We start from the raw sequence: 15,795 nt of genomic DNA, 5'->3' as shown, positions 1-15,795 counted from the left end.
TCTGTGAAACTGTTTACATCTAACAGAACACCCAGGTCCAGTTGTGAGTACCAGGCCAGCTCCTGGATGCCAGGGGCTGCTTTTCCTTTTTTCAGGCACCTGGGAAGATGAAGGCAGGGGGTACTTGAGGACATTCTCTTCTGATTGTTCACTTCCCTGTGAAGTAGGAAGTAAGGTCATTGACTGAGAGTGCAGATGCAGGAGAATGTCCGAGATTTGAGCAGGGAAGGTATAGGAGTCACTGGATGGGACATGCAGGCAGCATTATGGGTTTCTTGAAGGTGACTATGACTGTGATTTTTCTCTAGACATGTTCTGCTTCATGGGCTGTAGGCTCAGAGGAGGCAGACAGTCTGGTTTAAACATGATTGGGGTTTGGTCAAACCATGATGTGAGGTTTGAATCCTAACTTTGCTCTTTTAGTAGCTACATGATCGTAACCTCTTTGCGCCTGATTCTCCACCTGTAAGATTGGAAAACATTAGTACCTACACCCCTAAATGGAGACCTGATGGTATAATGGTTAAAAACTCAGCTGCTCACTGAAAGGTCAGGGATTCAAAGCCATTAGCAGCTCTGCCAGAGAAAAGACTTGGTGATCTGTTCCTGTAAAGATTACAGACTAGAAACCCTGTGGGGCAGTTCTACTCTGTCACATGGGGTTGCTATGAATAGGAATCAACTCAGTGGCACACGCCACCACCTCCTAAGGTTGTTGTGATATATAAATTAGTAGGTAGGGAGGCGGGTAAGGAGAGAGAGAGGAAAGGAGAGGGGGAAAGACTGAGGGAGACAGGAACTTAAGAACACTGCCTAGCTTGAAGTAAGCACCCAATATGTTGTTGTTGTTAGGTGCTGTCTAGTCAGTTCCAACTCATAGCGATCCCATGTACCACAGAATGAAGCACTGCCCGGTCCTGTGCCATGCTCATAATTGTTGTTATGCTTGAGCCCGTTGTTGCAGCCACTGTGTCAGTCCATCTTGTTGAGGGTCTTCCTCTTTTTCGCTGACCCTGTATTTTACCCTCCTGAAAACATGTCCAATGTATGTAAGACGCAGTCTTGCCATCCTTGTTTCTAAGGAGCTTTCTGGTAGTACTTCTTCCAAGACAGATTTGTTCATTCTTCTGGCAGTCCATGGTATAATCAGTATTCTTCGCTAACACCACAATTTAAAGGCATCAGTTTTTCGGTCTTCCTTATTCATTGTCCAGCTTTTGCATGCATATGATGTGATTAAAAAATACCATGGCTTGGGTCAGGCACAGCTTAGTCTTCAAGGTGACATCTTTGCTTTTCAACACTTTAAAGAGGTCCTTTGCAGCAGATTTGCCCAATGCAACGTGTCTTTTGATTTCTTGACTGCTGCTTCCATGGCTTTTAATTGTGGATCCAAGTAAAATGAAATCCTTGACAACTTCATTCTTTTCCCAGTATGTATTAGCAATTATATCTTTCAACCCCCTTGATCACAAAATCAACATACAATCTTTCCTGATTTAGTATTTCAGCATTAGTGTCTTTGGTTGTGAGGTGGGGAGGAAAGGTGAGAAATAATTCCTTTGCTGTTATGCTTAAACAGAGAGAAAGAGTAGGAAGCTGAACATAAGGAAAGGAAAAGATGACAGCATGACTAGTGTTTATTGTGTGGATGTAAGTCTAGCAACATATTCCCAAGGGATCATGTATTGAGTGTGTTTGTGTGTGTGGTTTTTAAGTTTTAAGATAATACCAAGTTTTGAAAATGTCCTACACCCAGCAGTCTTTAAAAACAAGATCATAAAGCATTTTTTATGCATAAGAAAATATAAGAACACATCTCATTAAAAGTATATCACAAAAGAGAAAAAAACAATCCATACGATTATGGAAGTTTTAGACTGATTCCTGAACCCATCTGTCTTAAGTCAATTTGGTATAATATGTTCTTCACAAGGCACTCCCCTTTATTTAAATTAGAATTCCCCCAAGCAATCTAATGCTTGAGATGTTACCAAAGGGAACACAAAAAATACCAATTGCAAAAATATGGCTTTAATTTCAGTTACCTTTATAGGTCATTAGGCAAAGTATAATAAAACATGGGGTAAAAATTTTGTCAAATATTTAGCTAGAATATGTCTCAGAAATTCCTTATTCCACGCACACACTTTGTTACTATTTAATTGTTATCACCTTTTAATGGAAGAAGTTATATATGCATATAATACAACATATGTCATTTAAAATGTATCATAATTCAAATTCACATTGACACTGGTGGATTCACAAAGGATACAGGTGCTGTTGAAAGTGATGTGCTCAGGAGTGACAGCAGTAGGTAGTTCTGTGAAGATTACCAAATCAAAGGATGTTAGTGAACTATTGAGAATCTTTGGTGTCATTTATTAAATTCAAATTCAAATCATTTATGCTTACATCGAATACTTACATATTACATTTGAGATGAACTGCTAAAATGTATTGAAAAGGACCTACCAAACCCAATCTACTGCCATTGACTCAATTCCAACTCATAGCGACTCAGTGTAGGGCAGAACTGCCCCATAGGGTTTCCAGGGCTATAAATCTCTATAGAAGCAGACTGTTAAATCTTTCTCCCACATTGCTCCTGGTGGTTTCAAGCCTCCAGCCTTTCGCTTAGGAGTCAATTATTTTAACCACTGCACCACCAGGGCTCTGTAAAAGAATCTAAAGCTAGTCTAGTAAGAATAGGTGATGAATTTTCATCTGAAATAACAATCTTAAAGATAACGTATTTAAGATCCCGGTAAAATTTCCTGGATCACAGAGGCCCTTCTTACCCTCTGAGAGGGGTCTGCAGCTAAGGGCCCTGACTAGGCTATTACTAGCTGACCCCTTGGGCAAGTTGTTTAACCTCTCTTGCCTCTGTGACCTCCTCTGTAAAACAGGCATAATAGCGAGGTATTATCAAGACTGAATGTGCCGATGCTGTAAAATCCTACAACAATGCCTGGCACAGAGTAGGTTTATCATTATCCGCCAAAAACTTCATACCAAACGTGTTGGTGATAATGCAGTAACTATCCAGGAATCATTGAGTTGCTAGAATGTACACTTAAAATAAGGAAAGCAGGGGAAAATAATCTCTAGAACATAAAAGGAAACACTGGAAACTGAGGAACATACACCCAGAAATTTAACCTTAGTCTTAAAAAAGTATACTGAGTACCACAGTATGTAGGGAGAACTTTCCAAACAGCAAAGTGGTTAAGTTTTTACTTGGAAAAAAGCAAGATTAAATAGGCATAAAAAGAGTCAGTTTATTGGCAAAAAACTATTCCAGAAAGATTCAAAGTATTCAAAAGTCCTTGAGGAAATACAAAATGGGCTTGGGAAAAAACCTCCGGGAGCATGTAGATGAAGTCTTTTTTCTACGGCAAGGCTTCCTCCACTCCCTTACCATCCACCTTGGGCTACCTTTCTCAGTTACCTGAAAGCAATAACTAATGCAGCACACCTCTTAAAAATTATTATGCTTTGGTCTTAATTCATAGGCAACTCTTTCACAGAAATGTAGAATCTTATTTCTTTGAGAGGCTGATAATTTAGAGAAAGGGCAAAGGGTAGAGGAAGCCATGTCATGAAATAGAGAAGAAATACCCATTTGATAGCTAATCTTCTTTTACAAATGAAAAATTTTGGTTGTTGGGCATTAATAACTTAAATCTATAACTTAGAATTGAACAGTATTCTAGTTATATGTATTTTCAGAAAATCTGTTTAAAGGTTCTATATTAATTTTTGTTCTTATAAAAACTGGGTGAAAACTGTTTAAGAACATAAGTTCAGTTGATCTTTTTCATATAAAATTGAAGTATATAATTTACAGCACTGAACTTTTACTACACACTCCATACGCTGTCACAGTGCTACTCTGTGTTCTGTGTACCAGGAGCATGAGGGTCACCTCGGAGTGTGTTAGAAATGCAGAATCTCAGGTCCCAGCCCAGACTCACGAATCGCGTCTCCGGGCGGTGCCCAGGAATCTGTTAGCTTTCCAGATTATTCTCACGTCTGTTTAAAGGCAGTGATTGTGGGGGCAGGGGAAGCATGTGCCTCAGAATCACAGGTGGTCCAGTGGGCCGGGAGAGAGGGGAGCGGAGGCATCTGTATTTTAAACAAGCTCCAGGGGTTAACCTGAAGCAGCCTTCAGGTTAAAAATCCATGTTTTAAAAATATTTTAACCAAAATCTTCAAAACTTTTCCCATTAGACTTACATATTTAGCCTTATCCTCACTTTTTCCCCCCCAGTTGCCACTGAGCTGATTCGGAGCCATGGCGACCTCATGCGTGTCAGAGTAGAACTGTGTTCCACAGGGTTTTTAAGGGCTGATTTTTTAGAAGTAGATCACCAGGTCTTCTGAGGTGCCTCTGGTTGGACTCAAAGCTCCAACCCTTCAGTTAGCAGGCAAGTGTATTAACAGTTCCCACCAACCAGGGACCCTTACCTTTGCTAGTTATCCAGCTTGCTTCACACTACAGGTGGTGGTGCCAGATTAGAAAAACATGTATTCTCACTTTTTCCTACTAAATAATTTGACAAACTAATTTACAGAATCTCTTCTCTATTCAAAAGAATGAATGTGACTCTCCATTGCTGTTTTTTAAAATAATTACTTCTTGCTAGGTAAAAGTTTCCACAGAAAGTCAAGATGTTTTAGCTTTTTTTTTTCAATTTCATGCCATCATGGCCTCCCCTGTTCTACCCCCTCAATGCTAATAGTTCCTGCTTGTATTCTTAGCTTAAATCTTAAAATATTTCTTCGAGGGAGAAAAGTCCTGGCAGTCAGTGCCCATAAAGAACACAGCCTAGGAAACTACAGGACAGTTCTACCCTGACCTATAGGGCCACTATGAGTGGGAATCGACTTGACAGCACACAACAACAAACACTTGTAACATTAAACTGAAATCAAGATTTCACACGAGAATATTTTTAGTGGTGATTTTTTTTTTTTTTTGACAAGGATAACATGAAGAACAAACTTTCCATCTTAATTAAAAGAAACATATTGTGCCTTAGCTGATTATTTTGTGAAGCGGATTTACAAACAGACTTTTTACTACTCATCTATTAAATGGATTAACCAATTGCATTTTCAAATGACAGCAGCATTTGGAGCACTCTTAAAATGTTAAATTATATTCAGAATTATTATTAATCTCTATCTATCGGTAGGTGAAAAAAAAAGAAGTCCCCTTTTCCTTACCGAATGTCACATTCTAACATATCAGTGACTGTGGAGAGAAAAATCAAAATGTGAATGCTGATAGGTTAACTATGAATAATTTTTTGTTCTTGTTAATATTTGAGAATGAGCATTTAAAAATTTTGTTCCCTCAAAGCAACCACTGTTTCTCGAAATGCTTTTGGATTTTCCTTTAGAACTCTCCAATATGTAAGCTACACATGAAAACTGGCCTCACTAGCCAATTATTTACCCATTTCACTGGGATTAAAAATGGCATTTCCTTTTGAATACCTACTTCAGTCATTCTCACTTAGCTCTAAATCGGAGATAGTGTTGTCACTAATTATATTCAAAGGAATGTATCATAGGAACATTTCCAAAATTATCTTAAGTAATAAAGAACATCATTGTTGGAAGAAAGGTGTAGCCTCTCCAGTTATATACAACTCATTTAGATATGAAACACGACTAATTTCTTTTAAAAAATCACGTTAGTCATAATTTATGCATTAAGTAAGCTGTACCCCATCCTTAGAATCATCTAGAAGTAAAGAAAATAAAAATACGGTTTTCACAATAACCAAACCTGAATTTTCAGCCGGGCAACAAAATAGCATAATCGAAGCAATTAAATTCAAGATGTTACTTTTATTAAATAAAAAAGTTAGACTATGATTTTTATACACTGTTGAAACAATGACTTTTGCTCGTCTAAAGACAGCAGTTCCCATTTCTTTCACACTATTATCTGAATCTAGTTGCAGAAAATAAATAATAGGGTACATTTTTCATATTTCCCTAGATTTGCCTAGTGTAAAGGAACTTCAGAAGAGGAAGGTAAGATGAAGAAGAAATGAAAGAGCATTTTTAGATACTGACAATAATTTTCCCTTAGAAATTGGATAAATTTGGCTTCTTCTAAAAATTTTGTACTCACATTTACAGAAGTGAGTTTCTATTTTAATAGCCCTAAAAGAATTCAGTGAGAAAAGATTATTACCATAATGGTAAAGAGCAAATACTTTAGAAAGAGTGAACAAGAATACAAGTGGAGATGTTTACAAACACACCTTTTAACATCTGATGTGGTACGGGCTACACGTTAGAATGAAAGTATTATGGTTACTCGATTGTAGGGTGCTGGTGGGCATTTGCAATACAGTCGACACATCTACCTCCAAAAGACGTGTAGATCCGTGGGCAAAAATTAGACAAGCAAAGTGTTGGGAGAGAATAAAACACAGGAAAAAGCCACAAATTTGAGAACATTATTTCTTTTTGCTGAATAAAAGGGGTTCCCTGAAGCATGGAAAGTGATCATCAGCAGGAGTGCTTCTAGTCTGCTATCTGGGGAGGCTTTGATGCGGATTCTGGCCACTCGTACACATCTGGCAGCAGGGACTCATATTCACTTCGCCATAGTCTTTCTCTAACATACTTGGCTTTGTCTTCAGGCTCTGGGTATCGGAAAGCCATTTTCTTAGCATACAGGTATTCTATAACCTGAAAAATAAATAAGATTACTGTGCAGGCTCCAAGTATTAACCCAGGAGAGAGAAGAAGTACTATCACAACACAGAAGAGTGAGCCCCGTGGCATTTCTTTTTGTTTTTAAATTGAAAAATAACATTACTTTGACTCATTTAAGAAAACTCAAAAACTATGGAAAGTTTAAAAGATAAAATAAAAATCATCTGCAATCTCACCATAAGTCTGACATGTCTTAAAGTTACCCTCTACCAAACAAGGAGAATTATTAGCATTTCCCTAATATTTCAATCCAATGAACAATTTTAAGTTCTATATATGTAAGTCTAGTAGACCCACTTGGGTAGCCAGCCCAGCTGATATCCTTCCCCCACAGCCCCACCGAAAGGGTGGCTTTGTGGGGCCCATGTCTAGGGGCCTCTTCACCCTAACTATAGCTGACTAGACCAGGGTGAAAACCTAACCCAAAATGAGATGATGTTTTTGCTCTAGAACTTGGGTTAAGAGATACAGAAATTATTATAAATGAGGTGTTAAGACACTAGAACTGTAAGGTCATGTAAAGTTAGGGCTAGAATGCATACATGGCAACTCACCATCACCGAGTGCCAGGCACGTCTTATGTGCTTTACGTGGATATCTCATTTAATTCTCACAAGACCCATGTAAGTACCATTATTCTCATTTTACATATGAGGACATTGAAGTACAAGTAGTTTAAATAACTTGCCAGGGTAGTAAAGTGAGAGCTGCATTTCAAACCCATAGTGTTCTGATTCTAGATTCCAGACCCTAAAACAGTTAAAGTAGATTACCTCTCAAATTGGCTTGAGAGGATTTCTGATCTTTGCTCCCAGGCCATACCACGATTGGTGGTGAGGATAAACACTTTGAGCCTTAGTGTTTTTCTATGTAAAATGAGGTAGCATGAAAAGCTTCTTCACAGAGTAAGCGCAGTGCCTGTCATATAGTAAGTTCTCAATTTACGTATGTGGTGCCCACAAAAAAGACTGAGGTCAAGCCATAACTTCGGAAAGAGCTCCCTTCAGCATGTAGACACGTAGGCGGTGACTGATGGCTATACGGGGGCCTCGTATACAGCAAACTCTCCTGCCTGTGGGGCTGAAAGGAGGTGACCAGCAACTGCAGGCTGGGTCAGGGACAGTCACAAGCACCTCCCTCGCCCCCCCCCCACCCTTGACTTTCCTAACCCTTTTCTCCTTTGGTCCTAAAAAAGAAAGTTTTCAGCCACTGAAGCAGCGTATCCTCTACCCCTGAGGAAGGGGGGAGACGCATAACTCTAGGTCTACGATTCTAAACCAATGCCAAGCAGAGGTCTCCTCTATTCCTCATGTGTAACCTTTCATTTGGACATGCTAGTCATCTCCTAAGTGACTGACATCTTCCCAAATCTGCCCCATCTGTAATACCATTCTCTAAATTCTAAAGTTCAACTCCATTCATCCTAATCTAGGGATCTAAAATCCTCAATTGTTTTGCAGTAGTAAGGTGTTCAGGCTCCTTAGCCTGGCCTTAGTAAAACTCATATCTTCTCTCATGCCACTTCCCTACGGAGGCCTCAGCTTAGCTGGATTTGCCATTATTCTCTGAGTATATCATGCTTTACTAATTCCAATCTTTGCTTAGCTTATGAGCATCAAAACAATGCAATAATAACATCAAAAAGGTAAAATCTTATGATCATCTTTACACAGGCTGAAAATGTGGCTGATAAATTCCACATCTACGCCTGTTGTTAAGAAAATCTTAGTAAACTAAAAACAGAAGTCTGCCTCTTTAAAAAGACAGAAAATACTTATTTCAACAAAAATTCTAGCATCACATTTAATCATTAGAATACAAGGATGTGCTTATCAAGCCAACTGCTTAACACGGGTCTAAAGTCACAACCAATTTAGTAAGACAGGGAAGAAAAGAGCTATATACATATTTATAAAAGAAAATGAAATTATTTGCAGATGATTCAAAACTCAACAATTCCAAAAGAACCAACTGAAAAACCATTAAAAGAATTAGGACTGTTCATCAAAGAAACAGGTTATAAGAAAATTCATAAAAAAGTAATACTTTTCCCATTAGCAATGGCCAGTGAGAAAATATGTATGGAAAAAAGAAACCTATAAACAATAACAAAAATTTAAAATTATCTAGGAAAAGAAGTAGTAAGATACATACCACATTCTGATGAAGAAAACATTATAAAATTGAAAGACTTAAAAGACCTTAATAAGTGAAGAGAGACAGACACTGAATGGGGGAAGGCTTCAGTACTGAAAGACTCTATTTCCCCAACTTAATTATAAATGTAACATTTACAAAGTTGCAGGGTTCTCTATGAATTTAAAAACTGATTCAAAAATTCATTTAAAAAGAATAAACAGTTTAGAACAGCCAAGAGAATACAAAAAAGCCTAATGGAGGAAAACACACATACCAAATACTAATGTCTATTATACACACTATAATAATTAAACAATGACTAATAATAGACAAAAATGTTCAGGAACAAACATTCCAGTAACAGATGAAGTTTTCTATGTTAATAAAAGTAGTATTCCAATCATCTGGAAACAAGAGATGGGGTAGTCAATAATAGTGCTGGGGCAACTGGTTGACTATTAGAAAAAAATGTTTCCTGTCTAACATCATACATTAAAATAAATCTCAAAGGGATTAAAAAGTTGTATGTTATTAAAATATGCAGGTGGGTATATTTATATTTTGAAGTGGAAGAAGGTCTTAACATTCATAAAAATTGAGAAAGGAGTTCATAAAATAAACAGATAATTCCATAAAAAAAAAAACTTAAAGAATGGCATGCCAAAAAATCATGTAAAGTTAACATAAATGACAAATAGGAAAAAAATCTATAACACAGCAAATAGAAGGATCGCTAACCTCGATACATAAAGGGCCCTTATAAATCAATACTAGAAAGTAGAAGGACAAATATCCTAATACAAAAATGAGTAAAGGTCATAAACACACAGTTCACATAAGAAATAGAATTGTTCAATAAGCAAAAAATTATTCAATTTCACTAAAAAAATGCTTTAAATAAAAATATATAATTTTCACCTATTACGTATGTAAGATTTAAAAAACAGCTTCAGGTATTGGCAAAAGAGTGGGAAAACAGATAACATGTATATCTAACTGGTGCAATGTAGGTCAGTACCTTTTTTCTGAAGAGGTACTTGGCAATATATATCAGAAGCCTTAAACACACTAATACCTTCTGTTCTTGCAATTAGGAATTTATCTTAAGGGAAAACAATCACACATGCACATAAATACTTATCTATAAGGATGTTCATTACAGCATTAGTTCTAAAAATAAACAAAAACTAACAATGCTTAAATGTCCAAAAATAGAGGAATAGTTAAATTATGGCATAATAATAAAGATAATACCATGCAACATTAATGATCATTCTGAGAATAATTTTTTACTTACATGCGAAAAGATCTGTAATATATTAAGTGGAAAAAGCACAGTGTAATTATAAAAGCCAACTATAAAAACAGGCTTAGGTACATGTGCATACGTAGGTATGTGTATGTATGTATATGTTTACAGTGGAAAAAAGGGCTAGATGACTACAAACCCAAAATACTAATGTAGCTTATATTCCGGCAGTAAAAACATGGGAAATTTCTTCTTTGCACTCTTCTAAATGCTTCAATTTATCTCTAATAAATCTGTATTACTTGTAGAATAAAAGCATTAAGATTCATGGGAAGAAATAAATTATTACTTACTTTAATAGCAATGTTAATAGAAACTTCCTGAATATTAGCAAGTGGAGGGTAAAGTCTCCCTCGGGATAGCTCTTTATCCGTCAATTGACCTGTTAGTGCCTGTAGTGAAAAACAGCATTTTACTTTTGTTTGTTTAAATAACCCAGAATAATTAGAACCTAATAAAATGGAAAGGGGGTTGAGAGAACAGAGAATAGTACTGGTAACATAATTCTCCTTATTTCTTAAACCACTGCAGAAACACTACTAAATAGTAAAGAATTAACCAGTTTTAAAGACTAACTGATCTATATTCTACTCAATACACACAAATCTTAACACAATTAGGATCACAACAGCTACTATGAAAACTGACATTAATATCTGTATTAATGTTTGTTCTTCAGAACTCCTATCTTGAAGTCTGGAGCTCCAACACACCAGCACTCCAAGTAAACCAGTATTTTTCTAATAAAAACTGCAAGGAGTTATAGTTTATGTTTTTGATAATGAAAAAAAAATTTAAAAAAAAAATTTTTTTTTATCATGATATGTTACCTTCAGATATATACGAGTACAATGCACGTGTTATAAATCTGAAACAATTCATAGCTTACAATAAAAAACTGGAAAAACCATGATTTAAAAAGTTAATTTTCTACAAAAAGTAGATGGACAAATCCAAAAAGTTACTGATTGGTAACTTCTCATTCATAAGGCAAATTTAGTTAATGCTTGCTCTCTCTCTCTCTCTACTTTTAAGATCCATTCATCTTTATAATCCACCCTTTAAAACATTTACCTTTGCAGCTTCTAGGAAAACAGTGTCACAAATATGCCGGGTGCCACTGAGAATAACAGCTAAAGCCACACCTAGAATACATCGTAAATAAGTTATTTAGTAAAGTCACTTTTCAGATTATGAAATTATTATCAAAGAAGCCAAATAAATTCCTAGATTTAAGCAAATAATGGTAACTCACCTCCACCCCAAATACCCTCCCCCAAAACAGCAAGCTGCCAAGAGAACAGAAATCTAACACTTAAAATGGAATCAAATGATCATTGTTAACGATCACTGTTTTAATTATTTTTCACTGAAAACTGTAGAAATATCAAACAGCTTTTCTCAATTTAAAAAAAAAATTTATCTAAACTATAACCCATTAAAAAACCTGTTGCCGCTGAGTCGATTCCAACTTATAGCTATCCTATAGGACAGAGTAGAGCTGCCCCATATGGTTTCCAAGGAGTCCCTGGTGGATTCGAACTGCTGACCTTTTGGCTAGCAGCCTTGGCTGTTAACTACTACACCAAATGCACACGTTTCATTGAGGCTTGTTACAAAAGACAGCAGTTCCCAGTCTACCTATGACCCTCCACTTCTTGCTCTATAGAGGCAAGTACTTTTCTTTCTGCTGATAATTTTTATATTTTTCTCACTCCCTCTTAACATGCTTGTATTTCTTCCGAATTTTTAGTTTTATAGATTACCTATTGTCACCTTCTTGTGGAAAAAATGTATTTAGCTCTTTTTCACATTCTACCCTTCTCTCTTCCTCCCAATATAGCTTAGGGGCATAATTTTGGTTCTATCGATATCCGCTGTTTATATTATTATGATTTCATAAATACTATTCATAGCTGAGCTATGTATTAATACCATGATTACTTTTCCTTTTCTGCATAACTTTGTTTTCCCTGTAATTAATGACTGTATTTTCCCTTTACTTTGTTTCTTCAGTATTTAACATTCTTTCACCCTGAAACTCTCACTCAATTGTCTAAATCTTCTAGTATTTGGGTGACCTCACATATTCTACAATTTCGTCTTCTAGAATAAATCTCTGCTGAGGCCTTCTGCCTGCTCCAATCTGGTCTAGCTACTCTCCATTCCAGATCTAGAGCTATCATTCTAGAAAATCCCTTTATAATTTCCTAAATTCCACTTCTTCATAATTTTTGGTTATTCCCTCTTTTTGGTAGGGTATATTCTTCTGTGGTTTGCTGAGAAATAGTGCATGGGAGATACATTTTTTGAAATCTTCAATTTCTGAAAATGTACTTCTTCCTACTTATTTGATAGCTTCTCTGGGTTTAGAACTCTAGTTTGGAAATAATTTTCCTTCAGAATTATTGAGGCATTATTCCAATACCAAGGCCATATTTTCCAACTACCAATCCTTCTTGTTTTCAACTTTCGCATTCCAATTGCCAGTAATTATCAATGCAACTCGATTGCACGTTTGATCAATTTCAGACTGCAGCAGCCGATAAAAATCTATTTCTTCATCTTTGGCCCTAGTGGTTGGTGTGTAAATTTGAATAATAGTCGTATTAACTGGTCTTCCTTGTAGGCATTCCTATCACCAAGGATGGATATTATCCTATCACTGACAGCGTTGTACTTCAGGATAGCTCTTGAAACACTTTTTTTGACGATGAATGCAACACCATTCCTCTTCGAGCTGTCATTCCCAGCATAGTAGACTATATGACTGTCTGATTCAAAATGGCCAATACCTGTCCATTTCAGCTCACTAATGCCTAGGATATTGATGTTTATGCGTTCCATTTCATTTTTAACGATTTTCAATTTTCCTAGATTCATACTTTGTACATTCCAGGTTCCAATTATTAATGGATGTTTGCAGCTGTTTCTTCTCATTTTGAGTTGTGCCACATCAGTGAATGAAGGTCCCGAAAGCTTTACTTCCATCCACATCATTAAGGTCGACTCTGCTTTTAGGAGACAGCTCTTCCCCAGTCATCCTTTGAGTGCCTTCCAACCTGGGGGGCTCATCTTCCAGCATTCAATATTCTGCTGTTATTCATAAGGTTTTCACTGGCTAATGCTTTTCAGAAGTAGACTGCTGGGTCCTTCTTCCCAGTCTGTCTTAGTCTGGAAGCTCAGCTGAAACTTGTCCTCCATGGGTGACCCTGCTGGTATCTGAAAACCGGTGGCATAGCTTCCAGCATCACAGCAACACACAAGCCCCCACAGTACGACAAACTGACAGACACGTGGCCTTGGTGACAGAAACAATGCCGGAGATTGAATGATAGAATTTTGCAAGACCAACAACAACTTCATCGCAAATACCTTCTTTCACCAACATAAACGGCGACTATACACATGGACCTCGCCAGATGGAACACAGAGAAATCAAATTGACTACATCTGTGGATAGAGATGATGGAAAAGCTCAATATCATCAGTCAGAACAAGGCCAGGGCCCGACTGTGGAACAGACCGCAAGTTCAAGCTGAAACTGAAGAAAATCAGAGCAAGTCCACAAGAGCCAAAATATGACCTTGAGTATATCCCACCTGAATTTGGAGACAATCTGAAGAACAGATTTGATTTATTGAACACTAGTGACCGAAGACCAGACGAGTTGTGGAATGACATCGAGGACATCATACATGAAGAAAGCAAGAGGTCACTGAAAAGATAGGAAAGAAAGAAAAGACTGAGACGGATGTCAGAGGAGACTCTGAAACTTGCTCTTGAGCATTGAGCAGCTAAAGCAAAAGGAAGAATTGATAAAGTGAAAGAACTGAAGATTTCAAAGGGTGTCTCGAGAAGACAAAGTAAAGTATGCGAAGAGCTGGAGATGGAAAACCAAAAGGGAAGAACACACTTGGCATTTCTCAAGCTGAAAGAACTGAAGTAAAAATTCAAGCCTCGACTTGCAACAGTGAAGGGCTCCATGGGGAAAATATTAAACAACACAGGAAACACCAAAAGAAGATGGAAGGAATACACAGAGTCATTATAACAAAAAGAATTAGTCGATGTTCAACCATTTCAAGAGGTGGCATATGATCAGGAACTGATGGTACTGAAGGAAGAAGTCCAAGCTGCTCTGAAGGCATTGCTGAAAAACAAGGCTCCAGGAATTGATGGAGTATCAATTGAGATGTTTCAACAAACAGATGCATCACTGGAGGTGCTCACTCATCTATGCCAAGAAATATGGAAGACAGCTTCCTGGCCAACTGACTGGAAGAGATCCATATTTATGCCTATTCCCAAGAAAGATGATCCAACCGAATGTGGAAATTATAGAACAATATCATTAATATAACACACAAGCAAAATTTTGCTGAAGATCATTCAAAACCGGGTGCAGCAGCGTATCAACAGAGAACTGCCAGAAATTCAGGCCAGTTTCAGAAGAGGACATGGAACCGGGGACATCAATGCTGATGTCAGATGGATCCTGGCTGAAAGCAGAGAATACCAGAAGGATGTTTACCTGTGTTTATTGACTACGCAAAGGCATTCGACTGTGTGGATCATAACAAACTATGGATAACATTGCAAAGAATGGGAATTCCAGAACACTTAATTGTGCTCATGAGGAACCTTTACATAGATCAAGAGGCAGTTGTTCAGACAGAACAAGGGGATACTGATTGATTCAAAGTCAAGAAAGGTGTGCGTCAGGGTTGTATTCTTTCACCATACCTATTTAATCTGTATGCTGAGCAAATAATACGAGAAGCTGGACTATATGAAGAAGAATGGGGCATCAGGGTTGGAGGAAGATTCATTAACAACCTGCGTTATGCAGATGACACAGCCTGGCTTTCTGAAAGTGAAGAGGACTTGAAGCACTTACTAATGAAGACCAAAGACCATAGCCTTCAGTATGGATTGCACCTCAACATAAAGAAAACAAAAATCCTCACAACTGGACCAATGAGCAACATCATGATAAGCGGAGAAAAGATTGAAGTTGTCAAGAATTTCATTTTACTTGGATCCACAATCAACACCCATGGAAGCAGCAGTCAAGAAATCAAAAGACGCATTGCACTGGGTAAATCTGCTGCAAAGGATCTCTTTAAAGTGTTGAAGAGCAAAGATGTCACCCTGAAGACTAAGCTGTGCCTGACCCAAGCCATGGTATTTTCAATCGCATCATATGCATGTGAAAGCTGGACAATGAATAAGGAGGACCGAAGAAGAATTGATGCCTTTGAATTGTGGTGTTGGTGAAGATTATTGAATATACCATGGACTGCCAAAAGAATGAAAAAATCTGTCTTAGAAGTACAACCAGAATACTCCTTAGAGGCAAAGATGGCGATACTGCATCTTACATACTTTGGACATGTTGTCAGGAGGGATCAGTCCCTGGAGAAGGACATCATGCTTGGCAGGGTACAGGGTCAGGAGAAGAGAGGAAGACCCTCAAGAAGGTGGATTGACACAGTAGCTGCAACAATGAGCTCACGCATAACAATGATTGTAAGGATGGCTCAGGACAGGGCAGTGTTTTGTTCTGTTGTGCACAGGGTTGTTATGAGTCGGAACCG

At 37.5% G+C, this 15,795-nt stretch overlaps 1 protein-coding gene across 1 annotated transcript in view; it reads right to left on the bottom strand.

Moving 5' to 3' along the window:
• Positions 1-5,701: 5,701 nt before the first annotated feature.
• ME2 (malic enzyme 2) overlaps positions 5,702-15,795 on the bottom strand; it is a 74,093-nt gene continuing 63,999 nt past the window's right edge. The window contains exons 14-16 of the mRNA XM_049900473.1: positions 11,270-11,340; positions 10,489-10,587; positions 5,702-6,720 (exon numbers count right to left, since the gene is read on the bottom strand). Coding sequence (XP_049756430.1) covers positions 6,553-6,720; positions 10,489-10,587; positions 11,270-11,340 — 338 coding nt within the window. The 3' untranslated portion in view covers positions 5,702-6,552. The remainder of the gene's footprint in view (positions 6,721-10,488; positions 10,588-11,269; positions 11,341-15,795) is intronic.

Source organism: Elephas maximus, chromosome 11 (assembly GCF_024166365.1).
Source record: "Elephas maximus indicus isolate mEleMax1 chromosome 11, mEleMax1 primary haplotype, whole genome shotgun sequence".
Lineage (NCBI taxonomy): Eukaryota > Metazoa > Chordata > Mammalia > Proboscidea > Elephantidae > Elephas > Elephas maximus.
Note: the sequence above shows the minus strand (reverse complement) of the source record. Positions and strands in the feature narration are given on the sequence as shown.